This window comes from Juglans regia, chromosome 10, assembly GCF_001411555.2.
Source record: "Juglans regia cultivar Chandler chromosome 10, Walnut 2.0, whole genome shotgun sequence".
NCBI lineage: Eukaryota > Viridiplantae > Streptophyta > Magnoliopsida > Fagales > Juglandaceae > Juglans > Juglans regia.
The window spans coordinates 25,513,141-25,534,418 of record NC_049910.1 but is presented as its reverse complement, the minus strand read 5'-3'; the positions used below and the strand labels follow the sequence as shown (position 1 = coordinate 25,534,418).

The 21,278-nt window shown below is 34.2% G+C and overlaps 2 protein-coding genes across 6 annotated transcripts; both read left to right on the top strand.

The window, feature by feature from the left end:
• The first annotated feature begins 811 nt into the window (after nt 1-811).
• On the top strand, nt 812-7,286 carry LOC108985608 (phospholipid:diacylglycerol acyltransferase 1-like). Of its 4 annotated transcripts, none has more exons than XM_018957963.2 (7): nt 812-1,521; nt 2,943-3,165; nt 3,383-3,669; nt 4,264-4,588; nt 5,311-5,573; nt 6,255-6,747; nt 7,017-7,286. In XM_018957963.2, exons 1-6 carry the CDS (start codon nt 1,085-1,087, stop codon nt 6,736-6,738), a joined length of 2,019 nt encoding a protein of 672 aa, XP_018813508.1. In that variant the 5' UTR covers nt 812-1,084; the 3' UTR covers nt 6,739-6,747; nt 7,017-7,286. The 4 variants fall into 4 exon arrangements, with proteins under 4 accessions (XP_018813508.1, XP_018813510.1, XP_018813511.1 ...); XM_018957965.2 differs by lacking the exon at nt 7,017-7,286 and having other exon boundaries at nt 812-914; nt 1,010-1,521; nt 6,255-6,948; XM_018957964.2 differs by lacking the exon at nt 7,017-7,286 and having other exon boundaries at nt 820-914; nt 986-1,521; nt 6,255-6,948.
• A 2,690-nt stretch (nt 7,287-9,976) lies between these two features.
• LOC108985605 (nuclear transcription factor Y subunit A-3-like) lies at nt 9,977-15,265 on the top strand. 2 transcript variants are annotated; one of them, XM_018957961.2, is made up of 6 exons: nt 9,977-10,342; nt 12,649-13,036; nt 13,928-14,037; nt 14,110-14,172; nt 14,394-14,561; nt 14,664-15,265. In XM_018957961.2, exons 2-6 carry the CDS (start codon nt 12,787-12,789, stop codon nt 15,000-15,002), a joined length of 930 nt encoding a protein of 309 aa, XP_018813506.2. In that variant the 5' UTR covers nt 9,977-10,342; nt 12,649-12,786; the 3' UTR covers nt 15,003-15,265. The 2 variants fall into 2 exon arrangements, with proteins under 2 accessions (XP_018813506.2, XP_035551196.1); XM_035695303.1 differs by lacking the exon at nt 9,977-10,342 and adding an exon at nt 10,381-11,341.
• The last annotated feature ends 6,013 nt before the right edge of the window (nt 15,266-21,278 follow it).

Here is a 21,278-nt window from a genome sequence, read left to right as displayed (position 1 = left end):
GCATATAAACGTAAGAAGGTAATGCGTTTGAAGAAGAAAAAGCTTCCGGGTGACAAAAATGACGGCTGCGGAGGGAGAGGAAGAAAGGAAAAATGTAATTGAAAGTATTTTTGTGTATTAATTTATATATTTATTTAATATGATTAATTAGAAAGTAAATTTTATTAAAAATAATATTAATTTAAATTTAAAATATAAAAATAACAAAATTGATACGCAAATTTATTTGTACGTAATAAAATTAGAGAAAGAAATGTTTGACTCTTGAACAAGAAATAATTAGGCTTTGTTTGATGAAATAGTTTACTATTATTCATAAATTTTTATTTATTATATTTTTAATATTATTTACATATTATTTGAGAACACTAAACGTAGTTTTAACCAACCAATAAGAGAATAATCTTAGACCTAATGTAGAGGAGTTTTATACGATTTATTATTAATTTTTATTTTTTTATTTAATAATTAAAAAATAATTATTAGTAAAGTTGTATATTTTTTTAATAATTAAGGATGTTAAAAAAATACTTAAAAAAATAATAAAAAAATAAAAATTTTTAATATATTATAGAACAGTAAAAGGCTGATAGGAGAATAATAAATCTATTATTATCATTTTATTTTATTTTTTATAGGAAATCAATAATCGTTGGATCAAAAGTCCCACTTACAAACGACGGATCCGAGACTCATTACCGTAATGAAACTATACCTGCAGCACAGAATCGTAGGTTAGTTCTCTCCGTACACGTGTCGGATAAATAGAAATTGTCTATCTTCCTTCGGGCCCACAGCATACCTGAAAGAATGGAAGTTGCAGCCTCCCCATATGACCGAAAGAAGAGAGTCGACGAACAAACACTCGGGGAGCCAATCTCCTGCCTCCGGTCACCGACGGTTACTCAGTTACGGTAACTATATTTTAGTCCTCTGCTAATAGTCAATACTAGAATTTAAGGACTAGGGTTCTGTTTCTGATCAGACACTTCGTGGAGCTCCATACCAGCTCAGACTCCATTAATGACCAAGCCAAAGCTCCCAGTGCATTGAAAAAGGAGCTCCTACTTTTGAAACTGAAACTATGTCGTTTCCGAGGCGCAGAAAGGCCCCAAAGACTCAAAACTCAGAGCTTCACGAAATTGACGGCGAAAACGAGGACGATGACGATGACAAGAAGAGGAACCCGAAGACGAATCTCAGAAAGGACAAGAGATGGTCTTGCGTGGACAGCTGTTGCTGGCTCATTGGGTGCATATGTTCGATTTGGTGGTTTTTGCTGTTCCTGTACAACGCAATGCCAGCGTCGTTTCCCCAGTACGTGACGGAGGCGATAACGGGACCGTTACCGGACCCTCCCGGCGTGAAGTTGCTGAAAGAGGGCTTGAAGGTGAAGCACCCGGTGGTGTTCGTCCCTGGAATCGTTACCGGCGGTCTTGAGTTGTGGGAGGGGCACCAGTGCGCTGAGGGCTTGTTTAGGAAGAGGCTTTGGGGTGGGTCGTTCGGGGAATTGTACAAAAGGTATTCTTGTTTTTTTTTTTTTTTTTCCTGCTTTTGATAATGCGAAAAAGTTACCGTGCGTCTCTTGCTAAGTTAGAAAGCTTTGGTTGAGGTTGCTTAGACTTGGGTGGTTGTTCGATTAAACCGTGTGAGGAAAGTGCTTGATTGCTTGTTTATAGGGTGGTATGGGGACCGAGAATGCATATTTTGTTTTGGGTTGTTTTCCTTTTGAAGAAATCTATGATAAAGTCGCGGCAAACCTACTATCTTCATAGAAAAGCTAATGTCGATTCCAATCTCTTTTATAGGAGTGGGAATGAATAGTTTGGGGGTGGATCTTTGTTTTTCTTAAGTTACTGAGGATATTAAAATCGACTTTATTTGGGGTTGAACGAGTGTGATATGGAAGATGCAGCAGTGGACAATTCAACCATATTATACGTGTTGATTTGAGAAAATCTTCTCGAGCATGCCATTGGAGTGAAAAGTGTCGCAGTTGCAACGTGCAATAATGTGAAACTTCCATGTCATTTTGTTCTTAGCTTACGCTCGAAGTCTTACGGTCGAGGTTTTGGGAAATTGATTTGTTAATAGGACTCCATAAAGGTCTGATAAAGATCTCTCTCTTTCGTTTGTGGACAGAAACTTGTAACAATGTTTGAACGAGAGGATATTGGGTATACGTAAGTTGGTAGATGGTATCTATAATGTAAGGCGGGACGTGAGATGTGGCCTCGTTTGTTTTCGCAGATGAAATGAGATGAGTTGAGATAAAAGTTAAAAGTTAAATAAAAGATTGTTAAAATATATTTTTTTAATATTATTTTTATTTTGAGATTTGAAAAAATTAAATTGTTTATTTTATTTTGTGTAAAAATTTAAAAAAGTTGTAATGATTACAAATGAGGCCGTATTGTTCCATTGAACTAATGGGTATCCTGTAGCTATGTGGAAAATTGACTGTAGAGCACTATTCTCTTTGTTCCCAACTGGTGGTTAGAACTGCTACTTCTTCCTTTTTGATGATGGGGAACCACCCCACAGCAGAGCCTTTAAGACTCACTTATGGAACCTAAACCTCCCAGGAGACTAGTACAGCAACCCACCACCATGGCCTCCCACTTAAATTGCAGTTTGATTCCAGGGAGAAACAAACCTGTGACATGTGGCTCGTGCACACAAGTTCGCCCTTATCACTTGGGCTACACACAGCGGCTCCGCTACTTCTTCTGACGCATTGAGGTTGCTTTTGGTCCTTGTTTTATATGTTGAATTGACCGTTTATGTGTGTTTCAGATTGTTTAACAGCGGGTGAGATTTTATCACGCCAAATTTGTCTATGTTCTTACTGTTTGTCAAAGTTTGCTCCCTATTTGTTACGATGTATTGCAATTGTCTCGGTGACATTGACTCTATACTTTGTTATTGTTTATTCAATGCAGACCATTATGCTGGGTTGAGCACATATCACTGGATAATGAAACTGGACTGGACCCGTCTGGTATAAGGCTCAGATCTGTATCTGGACTTGTCGCAGCTGATTACTTTGCACCTGGTTATTTTGTCTGGGCTGTCTTAATTGCCAATTTGGCTCGCATTGGATATGAGGAGAAAACAATGTATATGGCTGCATATGACTGGAGATTATCATTTCAAAACACTGAGGTATAATTTAACACTGAGGTATAATTTTCAATAAGTAATTTATATCCCACCACTTATAAAAAAAAAGTAATTTATATCCCACCAGCTCATTTTGCATCAGTGAAATGTCATTATTTAACTTTCTGGTATTGACTGAAGTTTTTGTTATGATATTGTGGTACCGTCTATTTACCATCTTATATCAGTTTATTCTTTTCTGCCTGATTGGATTGATCAGGTCAGAGACCAAACTCTAAGCAGGATAAAAAGTAATATAGAACTCATGGTAGCTACAAATGGTGGAAAAAAGGTGGTTGTTATACCACATTCAATGGGTGTTCTGTACTTTCTGCATTTCATGAAATGGGTTGAGGCACCAGCTCCAATGGGTGGTGGTGGCGGCGGGTTGGATTGGTGTGCTAAGCATATAAAAGCGGTAATGAACATTGGTGCACCCTTTCTAGGTGTTCCAAAAGCAGTTGCAGGACTTTTCTCTATTGAAGCAAAGGATATTGCTATTGCCAGGTTTAAATTTCAGCTTGTATTATATGAGTAGGACTAGACCATTATCTAATCATTATTGTCATAAATCACCTCAAATTCAGAATCACTGCAGAAAAGAGATTGTTTTATGAGCATATATGGGATCAGGAAGCATCAATTATTTTATTATGAATTTAGCAGTGGATAGAGATTTCATGGTTAGTCCATTCTAGCCAATGGGTCCATGCTGTCAATGCCAAGAGACAAAGGGAGGGAATCATTCCATTAGCAATTCTTAATGCATGCTGCAGGGATTGCAATAAAAGAAGAGATGTCTCAATGTTCTATTTTGACTACTTAATAGCTTTTTTTAATATAAGAATATAATTTATTATTAACACAAGAACCTCAAGCACATGGGGGTATCATCTACAAGAGATTCGTTGAAGAATTACAATCTAAAATGCATATAATTTGATTTACAGATGTCCGTTCACAAGAAATCCTTGTTCATATGCTAAAATTTTTGTTTCTATTTATTTTTCAATCTTTTAAGATTTTGGTTTCCAGTTCAAAACAATGCATGCATGCTTTCATATGTTTTGGGCTCTTGATGAACCGCTAATCCTTAAGTAGGGCTTTTGCGCCGGGTGTTTTGGATAAGGATGTTTTTGGTCTGCAAACTTTTCAACATATGATGCGGATGACCCGCACATGGGATTCAACCATGTCAATGATACCAAAAGGCGGGGATACTATTTGGGGTGGCCTTGATTGGTCACCTGAAGGGGACTTTAACTGTAGTGCAAAGAAGCTCAAGAATAATGATACCCAAACTGCAGACCAAAGTGGGAAGGGGAGTCTGGGTTCTACAAAAAGAGTAAATTATGGGAGGATCCTATCATTTGGGAAAGATGTAGCTGACATACATTCCTTCGAGATTAAAAGAGTGGATTTCCGGGTAATGTTCCATGTTTCAGTTTGGTTTCTGTACATCCAAGCCCATTGATAGTAAAGATCTCTCTCTCTCTCTCTCTCTCTCTCTCTCTCTGTAAAAGAAAAAACCACTCAAAGTCTATTCATTTTTTCAGTCTGTGAAAGGTTATGCATTTTGGTATTAATTGTCTTAAGGAAAAAAAAATGTATTTATAGTAAAGAAGAGAGAAAGGCAAGTAGAAGATTATTATGCAGAAAGTAAAAGAATATGTGATTTTTTTCATCAATCTTACAAAAAAGAACAAGTAGACGATTACTGAGGCGACAGAACCAATGAGTGTGTCTGGGGATCAACCAGTGGCACGAAAAAGTATCTTATTTCTTGAACCATACTTAAAAAACTGATCTGATAGATGGCCATAAAATAATTTCTCCGTTTGTATAATAACATATAAGATAATATAATATTTTCAACTAGTCTGTATGAAAAAACTAGGTGCTGCATCTGCTTTACATTTTGTGTGGATTATCATCAAATGCAAGCATGTGAAGTTGTCTGTCATATATCATTATTGCTAGAATGTGCAACAATCATATGGAAGGCAGACTGTTATGCCAAAAACAATATATGGAAGGCAGACTGCTGTCGATTGCACTCTTAAGAATGGTTGATTTCCTTGTAGTCAAAGCTAAGTTTATTATTGTGTATCACTTGGAGTTTAATGAATTTAACTGGTCATTGATCAGCAGGGTGCTGTCAAGGGTAATAACCTTATAAATACAACCAAGTGTGATGCATGGACAGAGTACCATGAAATGGGTATTGAGGGTGTCAAAGCTGTTGCAGATTACAAAGTTTACACAGCTGGATCAATTTTGGATCTGCTTCATTATGTTGCCCCCAAGTTAATGGCGCGTGGTGATGCTCATTTTTCACATGGAATTGCAGACAATTTGGATGACCCTAAATATGAACATCACAAATATTGGTCAAACCCGTTAGAAACGAAGTGAGATTTTCAAATGTTTTTTTATTGTTCTAACAGTTTGTTTCCTTATCAATGCTCAATTGAACTTGGAAAAATTATTTCCCTCCTTCAAATGTTGTTGATGATATTCTATATAAGCTTTTTAACGCACCAATGTAACTGCCCAATGTACAAGATTTTATCAGCCAAACATGCGTCGGTTTTTGAATGTGTGTGTGCCAAGCATGCATCAGTTTTGGAGTGTGTGGTGTGTGTCTAGTGCATGAAGCACTCACCAATTTTGCTTTCATCAATCTTTGAGTGTGTGTGCTCGTGCGTGTGAGTTTGTGTCCATACACACATACCAGAGCATGATGTGTCACTGTGGTATAATTTGGCTAAATTACAAAACCCCTCTCAAAACGCCACCTCATTCTTAGGCCTTCAAACTTTGACTCCTTACAACTCACTCCCTAAAATCAACTTTTTGTTACCAGTTGCCCCCTGAGTTACATTGGAGCAATTGGATGATATTTCCCTTATTTATAATTTTAAGTAACAAAGTTTTCCTCGCTTTTCTTTGTAAATTACCCTATAAATTTTTCCTTCATCGTGAAACAAAACATTCTTATTTTGTTCTAGGTTGGTGATTCATTAAAAAGCGTTATTTGATTGGACTTCCCTATACTAGTGCTGCTAAAATTTTGTGGACTGGCTTTGCAGATTACCAAATGCTCCAGACATGGAAATCTATACCATGTATGGTGTTGGAGTCCCCACAGAAAGAGCATATGTGTACAAATTAACTCCTGCTGCGGAATGCTACATTCCCTTTCAGATAGATGCGTCAGCAGAGGGTGGAAGTGAGAATCCTTGTCTAAAAGGTGGGGTGTTTTCTGTTGATGGGGATGAAACCGTTCCCGTTTTAAGTGCAGGTTTCATGTGTGCAAAAGGTTGGCGGGGAACAACCCGTTTCAACCCTTCAGGCATTCGTACATACATAAGGGAGTATGATCATGCCCCTCCAGCTAATTTTCTAGAGGGCCGTGGCACCCAAAGTGGTGCTCATGTTGATATAATGGGTAATTTTGCATTGATTGAAGATGTTATAAGAGTTGCAGCAGGGGCTACTGGAGAGGACTTAGGTGGGGATCAAGTTTACTCTGACATTTACAAATGGTCCGAAAAGATCAACCTACAACTCTAGATTCACATGGTTGGTATCTGAAGCATATTGATAAAATTTCCTTCAATGTTTAAACTTAAAGCAATATGTTGTTGGAACAACTTTGATTGATGCTTGACCTTTGGAGATCAACTAGAGCCAGCAATCATGCTTGACTAGGAACCAGGGGACAATCCTCATTGTATATTCAATTCTACTGTCTCCTTGAGGGTTTTTCTCCTCATTTCCATACTCTGTGTTTTTTTTTTCCCCCCCTTAAAGCTATTTGTATTGAACTTTCTTCCCCACACTCGTTTCAGCATAGTTGCTTTCGTGCGTAAAGGCACCCGCAGCCGGTGAAACTATTGCCTGGCAATGGAGGCAGTGGTGATTCCGGAGTGCAGTGTTACACTCAAAATTGAAGCCCAAGGGTTGAAGTGCTGGTTGCTAAAGCAAATGCATTCAGATTTATGCAGTATTTGTGGCCTTTATGTATTAATTACATGGGGCTTAATAGGTGCCTTACAAATTTTGAATATACATTTAATTCATTTGACAATTGACAATAAAACTTCTAACCAATTAGTCTATGTGTTTCATTGCAATTTGAGTATCTCTCTCTCTCTCTCTCAGCCTGCTTGAAATGCTGGTGACACCCGTTTCCTTTTAGACTGATTCAATTGTTGAACTTACTAAAAGGGTTAATGATACAAGAATAGGAAGATGTTAGGCTGATAAACCATATGATTGTTGAAAAATATGGAATAGATTTCGGATTCTTTGCTGGTGAGTGCGGGACCCGACTATTCTAAGACATCTTTCAGCTTTAAAATGAGTGTAATTTAATTACCAAGCTATGTGATTTCTGGCCCAGTTATTGGTGGGATCTTGGGCATTTGCTTCTTTGAGTTATTTTATTTTATTTTTATCCTCTCTAATGCAAGCAAGTGAATGTTACCTAATATCTGGTTTAGTACAAGGACGAATGGGGAAGAAAAATACTTTAGTCATAAAAAAAATTATATAAAAATAAATTTATAAACTGAAGTGACTTGATGGGGTGTGTCAGATTGTAAAATTGCTTTTATTGTAAAGTTGATCTAATAGATCTCATGAAAGTACATCAATTTATAAGTTTATTTTTATGTAATCTATTTATATTTATAGCAATTCTCGTAAAGAAAACCTAAGTGCTTTTCCCTATTTCTATTCCAATAACAAAGGATGTTGTCGTGGCTGTCCAATAAGGGAAATGCAAGAGCAACACCCAATACAGATATTACTATAACATCATTTTATAATATGATTTGTGATTCCTTGATGGATTTGCAAACTTTTAGGAAAGGGTGATTTGTGGGGCATCCTCAGCCTCAGTCAGGTTGGCATGTGAGGATAATAAAAAGGTTAAGGCATTGATCTCATCATATCATGGGATGGTCAGATTCACCATTTGTAAAAAGGTTTTGGTGTGATTTGTGAATTACTCTCGCCAGATAATAGATGACACTACTACTTTGGTCTTACCTTAGCTTTTAAGTGTCAAAGTTGTATTGTTCAATACAAATAAAAACTGAAAAAAAAAAAAAAAAAAACAACCTTGACGTAAGCCGAGGATATATCAGTCAAAACACCAAGACCTTCTTGGTCTTTCCACTACAGTCTACACGACACCTCACAAGTTGACAAACGACCTTTTTGGTCTTTCCATTTTCTTTTTTCTTAACTGCCCCTTGGGGCTACCAGTCAAACCATTTATTTTTCTCTCACGTACTTTTATGCCCGTTTTGTCAGTCACGTAAGATTTAAATAAAAATTAAAAAAAATATTATTTTTTAATATTATTATTATTTTAAAAATTAAAAAAATTATAATGATGTTATCTGATACGATATGATGAAATGATTTATATTTCTAAAAAATGCTTAAAGATAATTTCATTATTAGAATATAATTCATACAAACTCCAAATCTACATATTTTTTAAGTTGTTAGTTTTTTTATTAGAATATAAAATATTGCAATGGGTTTTGATGTGTGCATGGAATATGTTACCCATCCAACTTAGTTATGACGGCTTGCTTGTAATTTAAAAAGAAAAATAAAATATTTGCAACGAATGATAAAATTCATAATTATAATTTTTTTTAGGTCAAATAAGTAATTTCAGTAAGGTATAAAACAAAACTAAAATATCGGTTGAACTGATTGAACCAGATCGAACCGATGGGTTCATTCCAGTACTTATTTTTAAAAATCGAAATAGTCCAAAGCCATCAATTGGTATTGGTTCATATTCTGTATCTAATTGCTTCTTTGCTTGTTTTTCTTGATCAAACATTTATCGAATCGAATCAGACTAGTTATAATCTTAATATACATGGAGAGATGAGGGTGTCACTTTAATTGTATTACGAAATTGTTTAATAGTTTGAATCAAAATCTTAATAGAGTTGTTATCTCAATTTTAATAGATATATAAAATGAATATCAAAATTTATCATAGTTTCTTTAAATTTTTTAAAAAATATTAATTATTATAGTACTTGATGAACGATGTCCGTAACACACTCAACCAACCTGCAATCAAAAGAAGAGCCTCAGAGACTCAATAGGAGGTTCATCCCATGATTAAATAAGAGATAAATTAGTTTCTCTATATGAAAATGAATAATAATATGCCTCGAAACATACTCGGGAGGCTATTTTCAAGGGCTGATGTGTTTTATATGGCATGCCCCATTTCAGAGGCATGATTCTTCGTGTTCATGAGTATGACTCTACCATTGATAGCGTCATTCTGATGTGAATATATGCTTGGAATTATCTTTACGGATCTCGATCTTAAAGAGATACAGTGGGTTGAGATTTCTTGCTGAATCACTTGAATCTCTTGTGTCTTCATTGGTCTCCGGTTATATCCTCATTACTAATAATTCAGAACCATTAACCTCCCAATTAATATCATCTTAGGTTTTCGAGGGTTCGGAGGAAGAGAAAAAAAAAAGAAAAGGTTCACTTTTTGAAAATGAAGTCACAGTCTGGGCAAACTACGAGAAAATGGGCAACGAGACGACGGTGGGACAGATAGCAGACGCGTCTCAAGAAAGAAAAAGAGCGTGGGAAATAGCGCGTGGGAGTGTGGTTACACAGTGAAGGGCGGCTGAGAGACAGTTGGATTTTGGAAGCATGCGTGCGTGGGACCAGTCAGGAAAAGAAAGACGTTAAAGTGGAAAATACAAATACAAGCAAAAGGTTCGTGTTTGTGAAGGTTGCAGTCGAAACTCGAAAGAACAACAGAACAAAGGAGAAAAAGGTTTTGGAGAGGAAAGTGTGGAAATGGTGGTGGACCCGGGAATGGTGGGTGGGCTAGTCTCTCTATGTGGGTGACTGTATTATGAAGCTATTTTAAAGTCTTATGGTGGTTGGTTGTTCTCAGTAAAGCCAAATCCAAAGCCAATATCAAGAAAGAGAAGACTTGTACGATCAGAGAAGCAAAGAAGAAGAAAGTATTTGAGAGAGAGAGAGAGAGAGAGAGAGAGTATATTTGTGTGTATGAGTTGATTCCAAGACTCAAGATGGGAGACATGTCCAAGTTCATCCCAACAGTACTATTCCTTGCTTCTTCATGTCTTCGTGGATCCCAAAGGTCTCTCTCTCTTTCTCTCTCTCTCTCCTTATCGTGTCTCCACTATCAAACCTTTTCCTTTGTTTCGTTTGCTTCCTTTCTGACTCTCTCTCTCTCTCTCGCTCTCTCTGTCATTTACTTTTCCTCTTGTAGGGGCTCATTTATTGGCCTGGAATCTTAGTTGATTTCTTGTTTTTGCTGTTTATTGGGTGCATGTGGAGTTTGAAATCATAGCGATGATGATGATGGGAAAATAGTTCTAGTCTTGGTAAAGTAGTCGCTATTGTTGGCTTCTAACTTTGATTGTTTCTTTTGGTATATATTTTGCTTTCTCAGTTTTTGGTTGGGGCTGTTTCACATTTAGAGCATTTCCATTTTCTGAGATGGGTTCTTGACTGCATTTGGCATGTACCTTTTCTCCTAATCTGAACCGACATAATTTTTTTCCCATTTATCCTATTGGGTTTTTGTGGATGTCTTTCGTTAGGCCGAGGTTATGGCAAGCATATGTAGAGTTTTTTTTTTTTTTTTGGGGGTGAATAATGAGAAGTTTCTGAATGATTTATTGACCAAAGTGGCTCATGTATTGCTCCTGTGTTTTGCTGTGTGTTTGAGTTTCTCTAGAGATATGCTCCTGTAACGTTTTTCTTTAGATTTTCTTGCATTCTTGCATGTGGAAAGAAAGGCCCCCCCTTTACCAGTATTTGACTATGTAACAGCGTGAGTGCTGATGCCCTTCTTTTTGGTCTTCTCAAACTGTTTTCTTTTTTCTTTTTTTTTTTTGGGGTCTCTTAAAACATAAATGAATCAAAGTGAAATCTAGCTGACACGTGTAGAATAATGGGTAATCTTTCAGTAATTACGTTGGGTGAGCATATCTAATTACAAGAAAATGTTGTTTGAGCATCGTTTTCAATATTGGTGTTCAGGTAATTGGCTCTTCCTAACTGTATATTAAAGAGTCCAAGGTGAAGAGGTATTTTGGGAAAAAAGGAACATTGTATTCTGGGATTAATTAAAGTAGGTATTCTCTTTGCTTTCATGCTACGGTAGTGATATGAGAATGTGGATGTGTTTGTTTCCTCTTCTCTCTTCAGACTTTGGTCAGAAATATGTGGGAGATGACTCTATTTCTGCTGTTGACATATTATTATATTCAAGGAAACCCATATCCATTTGCTATGTCGTTTGAGTTCATAATTTTATTTTTTATTTTAAATTGTTATTGTATATATTGATGTTAAATTGTGGTTGCATTTAAGGAAATCTGTTGCTGATTTTTTTTATTTTTTGTCTCTGAAGTAAATAAAGACATACCAAGAAAAAAAGAGAGAGAAGTGGATAAAGACATATCAAAAAATTAAGAGAAGTGGAGAAATACTTGCCAAGAAAAAAAAAAAAAAAAAAACGTTTTGGGTAATCCAACAGATTTTGTGTTGGTATTAAGACATGTCTAACTCCATAGATAGGTTGTTGTATAAAAATTTGGTGCAAAACATGTATAATTTATTAAAATATATTCACATGTGAAATTATTTCTCAAAAATATATATTGTGATTAGTTATGAAAAATCCAACCATAAAGATTATTTATTGAGGTTGCTTTAACCATAATTGTAGTTATTTGAAAATGGTGTTTACAAGCAAATGATCAACCATGAATGAGGAGCTAGTAGCTCGCAATGGTGAAGTTTGAGCACAAATGTTTCTTATTAATCGAAGGTCTTACAGCTTTCATAGTTTGAATATTCTAATTTCTATGTTTGTTACAGTTTTGCATTAACAATAAACTATTTTGATGCAGTCAAGCAATATGATTTTTGGGAGTACTTATTAGGTAGTCTTGTAGTACTCGTGGCATGCACATCCAATAATAGGATGCCATATGATTTAAAATTGGTGTTTATGTAAGCAATTTTAATTACATGGCATATTCAACACCATAGTGGGACCCGATAAAAAAAATTGCATGGCATATTCTGAGAAGATGAGAGTACCATGTCAGTCATATATGCTGTACGAGTACTTGATGATTTTCCGGTTTTGGGTTACCATAATAGATTAGAAGTGGTGTTCACTCTCAAAATTTTTGTTACTAATGCAACCATCGGGAAAAAAGAAGTTGTGTGCTCACTTGGAGGCTTAGTATTGGTGTGTTTTGGGCATTAACATTGTTTGTGTCCATTTTTTTTTTGTTGTTTTGATGTTTTAAGTGATTGCAAACCTGTATCATTTTTTTTTTAAGTCATTGCAAATCTATATCACATGCATCTTTTGACATAATTAATACACTGCTACTCAGTAATTGTTGTGGTTTTCTTGTGTAGCTAATCCCTAAAAGAGTGGAAAGGAACCTACTTGTTGAAGGTCCCGTGGCTTTTTTATAAAAGTCCGAAGTATTGACAACTTTGAGGCCATACGAATTCTGGACTTGCCAAGAAACGATCGGAATTCCTGTTCATTCAATGCCCCGTTTTACTGCTAATTGTCCATTGTGGTGGAATTCCGATGTACATCGAATTCCACCAGCTTTATCTGTAAATGCATGCTTGAAAGCAGGATCTCCTCCACAACTTTGTCATGATGCAAAGCATTTAGGTCTTCAACTACCGATCCAGGAATCAACCACAAATCAGTTGACTGGTCAATCTCACCCCAAAGCAGGTGCTGCGGGAGGGAGCAATTCTCAAGATCAATGCATTTCATCAGAATCTGGTATTTATGCTCTTCGTTGCACAAGTATGTCAAAATATTACATTCTATCATTTCTGTATCCTTTTTGCGACAGACTTCTAGATTAATAGCATTTTGGTTGTACTCTCCAAGGTACGAAGAAAATAAAGGGTACATTTATACTTGTTTGGTAAAATTTTGTAAGAAATAGATATTCTCCAGAGCAGGAACTAGTTATATGTCCTGAACCTCTCCCTTGGGGTTTAATCTGTGATATAAAGTATATCTGAATATTTTATTTTTCCGTTACTTTATGTTCCTTGGCTAGAAGGCGCCTGCAAGAAAGATTTCATGACCCGCTTTTCCCGGTTATTTTTTTTAAAAATACTATAGGCAAATAAATTCAATGAAAATTGCAGACTTAAGTTATAAAAGTTTGAATTTTTGTGGATTTTTTTTATGTTTACAGTGGATATGATTGGCACTATCTGTATTGGGTGAACAAGTAAATTAATAGTTGAGTCCTTTTTTTTATTATTATAGAAAGTCTCAAGATCCCTCTATTCATATAACTTTGTCTTCTAGCTTTCTAGTAGCCAATGTTCACTTTGTCTGCCGTGAGAAAAAGATGTTCCCTCTATCTGTAAACACAGGTTTACCTTCTCCACAATCTCTTTGTCACAGCTAGAAGATATGTTAGGTTTACAAATAAGTTCGATAGAAAACTTGGCTTAAAAATAGTCATTCTTTAGACAGATTATGGCTTACTCAGGCCTAGTATTGAAAGTGTTGTTCCATACAGCCATTCCTCTCACATTTTATGGTTTCCATTGAGCTTCTATATTTACTTTTTAGCTAGGGTTGCTTTTAATTTTTTTCTCTAGTTTTTATTAAGCTAGTCTAACTTGTCAAGTCTTTTATGCATGTATCTAGATGGAGATGAAGGCTGTGTCAGGGATGTGGAAGGTCAAAAGAAGCCTTTCTTATTGAATAATCCATATATTATTTGCAATCCTTCACAAGTTGCTCACAACTATTTAATGGTAGGTTGATATGTAGATTATGGAATCCTGTTTGTTAGATACTCTTGTAAACTCATTCTTCTCTCATTTCAGTCTCGAGTGTCACATGCCTATGCCGAGCCATGCTTGTTGACTACTTACAGACTACCAGCTATTGTAAGTTCCGTCAGGTTCATTTTGTGATCCCTTTGATCCAGAGATACTAATCTACAACCTTGTTAGTTTCATCTAGCAGGTTATACAAAGGGTGGAAATATAGACCTTTATCTGTTACATGCTATTATATTTGTATTTACCACACCAATTTTTACGTGATTTCAAGTCTTAACAGAGACAATGGAGCTTCTTGATATGATAGTATAGTTAAATTTTACCAGATTCAGCCCGAGATGGTGGGGAGAGTGCCTGCACGAGTCCCACTGCCACTTGATTTTTCAGATGATGGACCCATTTATGTCAATCCGAAACAGTACCATGGAATTCTTAGAAGGAGGCAGTCACGTGCAAAGCTTGAGGCTAAAACAAAAGTTGTCAAAACTCGAAAGGTATGTATGTCCACTAACTCAGCATTCATTTAAATTATTTTGTTGGATTCGGTTCTTTATGGAAGTGTAAGTTCTACTTCTGGAACATCTAATCAATTGCAGCCATATCTTCACGAGTCACGGCATCGTCATGCATTAAATAGGGTTAGGGGATCCGGTGGACGCTTTGTCAGCACAAGAAAGCTTCATAATCCTGATCCGGCCGCCACTGACTTGCTTTCAAGTAAAACTATGTCTGAGTTTGATAGTCATCGATATGCGGGTGGTCAAGATACCACCTGCTCCAACATCACACTTATCTCCAATAGCAATGATAACAATACGTTTCAGCTGCGAGATCCTAGATTCTCAGGCATCTCTCCCCTCATGGGTGGATCCATGCAATGCAATGGAGGCCTTGTGTCTGGTGGCACCCAGCACTGTGCTTCAGTCGTCCGGTAAGACGAATACAAAAGACCACGTTACTGGTCTGGCAATTCATCCTTGGCTTTGTTACTTTACTTTCTGTATGTTTCCTACATGTCTTGCAAAAAGCTTTTGGCATACCACGATGTAATCTCTACCAAACTGTTTCATTTGCATGTGTTAATAAGAGAACATCGATATGGTTGCTAATACATCACTTTTGCTGTTCCTAAATTGTTTGCACAAGTGTGTCAAGCGAAACATTGACATGTTTTGTATTCCCATGTGTGGCATGGTTTGGAAAGAGATGGAGGAAAATGCTTAACAATGGTGTGTCGCATATATAGGCGACATTACGCTCTTGTATATATCCCGTATACTCGGGCCTTTGGCCACTTTATTCTCAATAAAATTTTGTTTATCGACGGAAAAGAAAAAAAACAATAATGGTGTCATTTTGAAAGATGATGTTATATGTAGAACCATTGGACTTCGATCTACTACTCACCAGTGCTTGGGAGGTTTTGTAATAAGATGGAAATAATCATGAGAAAGAAAAGACGAGTAGGGTTTAAGCAACTCACATTGCGCTCTCTAAAAGTTTTAGCTAAATTTTAACTAAAATTGCCTTTTTTTTCTATTGAAAAATTTTATTCATCATTCCTATATACTACATATTACATTTTTTTTTTTTTCAAATGTGTGGTATATGAATGATGAATAGAAGAATTCAATAATTTTAAGAAAAATAAAACCGAAATTTTTTTTTAAAAAAAAATGTGGTATGAGGTGTGAGGATGATGAGTAGCAAAACTTTTTTCTATTTCGACTACACAACTTTTCTTAACGTTATACATCACATTCCCTCCTCTCTCTCTCTCTCTCTCTCTCTCTCTCTCTTCCACTCTATTTAAATAATTTTTTTCTTTATTTCATCTTTACAACAATCATGTCTTTTAAAAATTACTTTTTTAATCATCATATTTTTCAAAATTCATTTATTATTTACCAACATTCAAAATTTTTATAGATATTCATGTCGGAGTTCTCATTATGGTGCACATGATGTTAATGCATGTCGGAGTTTCTCATTTGTTAGTACTCTTCACACATATTTTTTCTATCGATCATTGTGTGGATGATGTTTTTGTAATGCTTCCAAATGGACTCTGGTTGAGAGAGAGGGGGTGTCACTTTGTCTCGCACATTCTCTTTGAAAATAATTATTTAATTGTAATCAATCTTTTTTTAAGCTGATAAAATCCATTTCATAAATTAACATCACGGAGGAAATTTAAAAAAGTAATTATATTCTTAAATCGATGTATAGATAATATCATACATATAACTTAAATTGAAGATTATATTCTCGAGATTAATGTTAAAAGTGATGGCTCAGATTTTTTTAATTTATCTACAAAATAAATAAATATATAAACTAATAATATTTCAATACTCTTTTCTTAAAATTTACAATATAACTGTTTGCTCATAGATAAGCAAACAGTTATATCCATGATGCTCGTTTGATGACGACCACTTTACTTGTGGCATTGCTTACCTACCATACGAATTAGTCATTTATACGTCTTGCGACTGGTCATTTATTAATCTTGGACAAGTAGCTGCCTAGGAGTAGCAGTAATTAGTCATTAATCCAAAACAAAATCAACAATAAATGGTACTTAATCAGATTTCTAACCTAAGACAAATAATGAATAAATAATTCACAAGCTTGTTCATAGCTAGGACTAGCTAACACATTTCTCACCTACTTTGATAACTAAATTTTAACTACTGTCGGAGTATGTTTCCCTCTCTTTTCCAGCTTCTCACTGGCATTTTGTTTGCCTTTTCTTTTCTCACCCACTCTCACTGAGGTTCTATTTTCTTTTCTCGTCCGTTTCTCGTCTTAAATTACGTTTAGATGGTGAGATATTTTTAGATATTTTATAAATATTTTGTCAATAATAATAAAAAAAATAATAATGTGTTGCATGCATGAAATATATATATATATATATATATATATATCTCGTTGGATTTGTGGTCATTAATTTTGGTTGTTCTATTTTTAGTTTTAAGGACTTTTTTTAAACTATTTCCTATTATCTTATAATTCATGTGTACATTCCAGCTTCTTTTTTTCAAATAAAATAAATTAAGCTGCTTGTATATATAAATATATATATATATATATATATTAACCATATTCATGCAGGGAATTTCCATATCCATAAAATTTAAGCCAAACCATATGATACAAGCTGTTTCCCTAGTTCTTCTTGGCCATTGCCATTGTACTGTTCTGCATGCGAACCCAGATTTCGAGGAAAGGTGCATGCATGATTGCTCTGTATGTTGACTTTCTAGGTTTTGTTGTTAATTATTGGCTAACCCTAGTATATATTCAAGTATTTTTACCTTTCTTTTTTTGAATTTGCAGCAATTTATAATATATAGCACTCCATGCACCCATCCAAATTTTCCTTATGGAAATTTTTATTTTTAGATTTACATATTTTTCTAAATTCAGGAAAAAAAATACTAAATATACTTAAGAAAAACTTATAAAAAACTTATTTCTCCACATGTCAATTATTGATATGTTAAAAATCATGAATTTTGAATTAAAAAAAAAACTAACAAAATGAGTCTTGTAAGTAAAAATATAAATAAAACTGTAAGTATATGTAGCACCACTCTTTAAAAATATACAGATACCACGTGTGAAATATCAAATGTGTTTACATGATATCGTGCTTTTCTTTTTTCAAACTGTAAATGTGTATGAGGCGAGAAAATGATAGAAAATCCTGATTTCAAGAAAAGGGCTGCTGGGCTGAGGTTGCATGTAATTAATATTAATTAAAAGCATAATTAAGAGTACTAGGCAAGATTAATTACAGCCATTTAATTGAGAAATTCTTAGCATCTTTTTCGCAAACTTCACATCATTCATTAATATATATATGCACATGGCCAGTTTTTCTCAAGTGTTCAGACATGTCACAGACACATCGCATTCTCAGGGGCTATTTGAATTCTGGATTTCTGCTGTTCTGCCTTAGCCTACGCATATATAATTTATTGTGCTCATATACAAGTTGAATTATCCTCATTCTTAATAGATTGGGTGTTTTATTCTTATTCTTTTTAATTATCTTGCATCAACAACAAACTCATGTACATTTTTTAGGGTTGATTAAATTAAATATCAACCCTTGAATTAATTTTACAAAAAGTTTTTTTTGGAGTTTTTAAATTTTGCACATTATATTCTTAAGATTTAAAACAGCATTTTTCCCTATATTTCCGGTTTTATAAGCTAAAAAAAAATGAAGATGGAACTTAATTTTATGTTCAATTTTAATATTTAGCTTTCTAGAAATTAACAAAATGTTAAGGAAGAAAAATTAATAACCTTAGGTCCCGATTGGATGTTGAGCTGAATTAAATTTTTTAAAAATAATAGTGAGTTGAGATGATAAAACAAGTTTTGTGAGACTCACCTAAAATGGGTTTAAATGTATTTGAATGTTAAGTTGAATTTAAATATATTTATGAGAAGTTAAAAAAAAGTTATGGATTTTGCGTGTAAAAAGATATTGAATTGAAAAAAATTATGAGTCACACGTATAAAGAAATTTTGAATTGAGATGAATTTAAAAATTTAAAAATTGAGTGTTAAGATGTTAAATTCAATTTAATATTAAGCAGAACTGAGTTGAGATCAAGTTTCAAATGGGGCCTGCGTCTTAGACAAAATTCCCCACCCTAGTCTTTGAACATGTCTATACTGAACGCGCTTGCCTAGTCTTTGAACAAGTCTATACTGAACGCGCTTGCCCTTTGTTAGAACCCTTGCAGTTCTTCTTGTGAATTACTGTGAAGCTGTGGAATCCGTAGGACAAGGATGTTGTTGGATGCACTAAGAATAGATTGCACTACAGCTGTTTGATAAAATGGCAATGAGAAATCCCAATGGCCAAAGGACGGAATTCATTCATGAAATCACGTGGGAACTATTCGAGGTAGTCCCTTCCTCCATTACAACGTACTGCTACCAAGACCTTACAAAATTCCCAATACCCCTCCTCAGGTTCGTCCCTTGTCTATAACCAGAATCTCTAACAAACTCACCCAGGTAAGACTACAGTAACCCATCGGGTATGACAGACACATGCACCGTTTTAGATTGTGAATGCCAAAACGGTGTGTTTAACAACTGAAAGTAAAAAGCTTACACATAAAACGACATAAAACGGAAATCTATTCTCTAATAATTGAACGCACCGTTTTGGCATATGTAAGCCAAAACGTTGCGTCTGCGTTTGAAGTCGCTGCATCTGCGTTTGAATTCCTCTTCACGACGTTGTCCCATTTGATCCCCTTCACTTCAACTTACTTCGTAGCTTCCACTTCATTTCACTTCACTTCTGCCCATGTTGTCTTCCAATTAACCCTAAGGCTTCTTCTCTTCCACGGCATCATAACACCCCTCATCACCTCCCCAACGGCAACCATGCACTAATTCCCCGCCTTACATTGATCGGTCTGCATAACCACCATGCCCTGTCGCACCTCCTTTTCCAGATTGACCCATGATGCGTTGTCATTAGCGAGACTTTACAAAAGCCCATCGGTGCTTTCTTAATTTTCTTTTGCTGAGAAGTGAGAAGTGGGAAGTGTAGAATTTGATCTTTTAATTTAAGAAAAATTTTGCTCATCATTTTTATAGCATACATCACATTTAATTTTTTTATTTTTTATTTTTTATTTTCTTTTATTAAATATATAGTGTATGGATAATGAGTATAAAAAATCAATTAATTTAGAAAGAATAAAATTAAGAAAAATAAAAAAATATGTGATGTGTAGAAATGATGAGTTGTTAATTTAATAGTCGCATAGAAACATTTGGAGTTAGTGTGTACCTTCCTATTTTAAGGGCTAGTTTAGATGGTGAGTTGAGATAATTTGTGAATAGTAATAAATTGAATTATTTAAGTTAAAATGTTTTATGAGATTTTGAGAAATGAGAGATAAAAAATTGAATAAAAAAATTATAAAATTAAAATATTTTTAGAATATAATTTTTATTTTGAAATTTGAAAAAGTTTGATTATTTTTTATATTTTGTTTAAAAATTTGAGAAAGTTGTAACAATTTGATAATTATTAGATGAAAAAATTAAAAAATTGAAATTAAAAAATATTTATATTTATAATATTCGGATATTAAAGATGAACTATGATATATGAGATAAGATGAGATCCGATAAGATATAGATTGCTCTATGAGCCGTCCTTGTGACGAAACGTGAGACCGAAATAATTATTCGATACTATTTTTCAATTACGTTTTTATTTTTGCGCTTATCTAATACATATTGAGGTGTTTGTTGGAGTTCCTGCCCCTTTTTATATATTGATTTTCTTTAATAATGGAATTATATGGATCATGAAAAAACATTTAACAAGTATCAAATTCAACTACTATATATACAATTGATTATTTTAACACCCAAATTTCAAACTTAAAATTGATAGTTTTTACACTACTAAACTTAGTTGTATGATAATTTTTTGACACATGAAATATTATATAAAACATGCATGCTTTTGTACAATAACTTGATTATTCAATCAAATGTGTTGATCATAGGTGACATATCTATGTCATATTAATTAGCAACGTTTTTTTTTAAATGTCAAAATATAAAGAGTTCTGCTATATACTATGCTGCCTAGTTTTGACCAATGGGCTTGTTCTTAGTGCAAATTGCATTTTTTTTTTTCATTTTCCTTTTAAATATTTTTTAAACCTCTAAAATTTTTAAAAAATAAAAAAAATGTTAATACACTAATAGTCATATATAGCTTCCTTGACCATTAAGAAATAAATAAATAAATAAAATATATGAGCTGTCAAATTGAGGGGATAAACTCAGACGGCATAATATCATTTTCTAAATATAAAATGATTTTTTTTCAATTTTTTAAATCCTTAAAAAAAATATTTTTTAAAAAGATAAACATTTAAAAACAAACACAATCCTAACAATGAAAAATGAACTAAATTTGAGAAAAAAATTAAAATGAAAAAAAAAAAACCCTTAATAAACTAATATGAAAAACTTAATAAAAAAAATAAAAAAATCCTTATAAAAAATTAATGATAAAAAAGGAAAAATAAACAATCAACAATCAACATGGTGTACCAAAACGAGAGTGTTTGAAAAAGAAAGAAGAGCATTGACATTGGATTAGTCAAATACTTTTTTATCTTCAAATTTAGCAAATATTATCC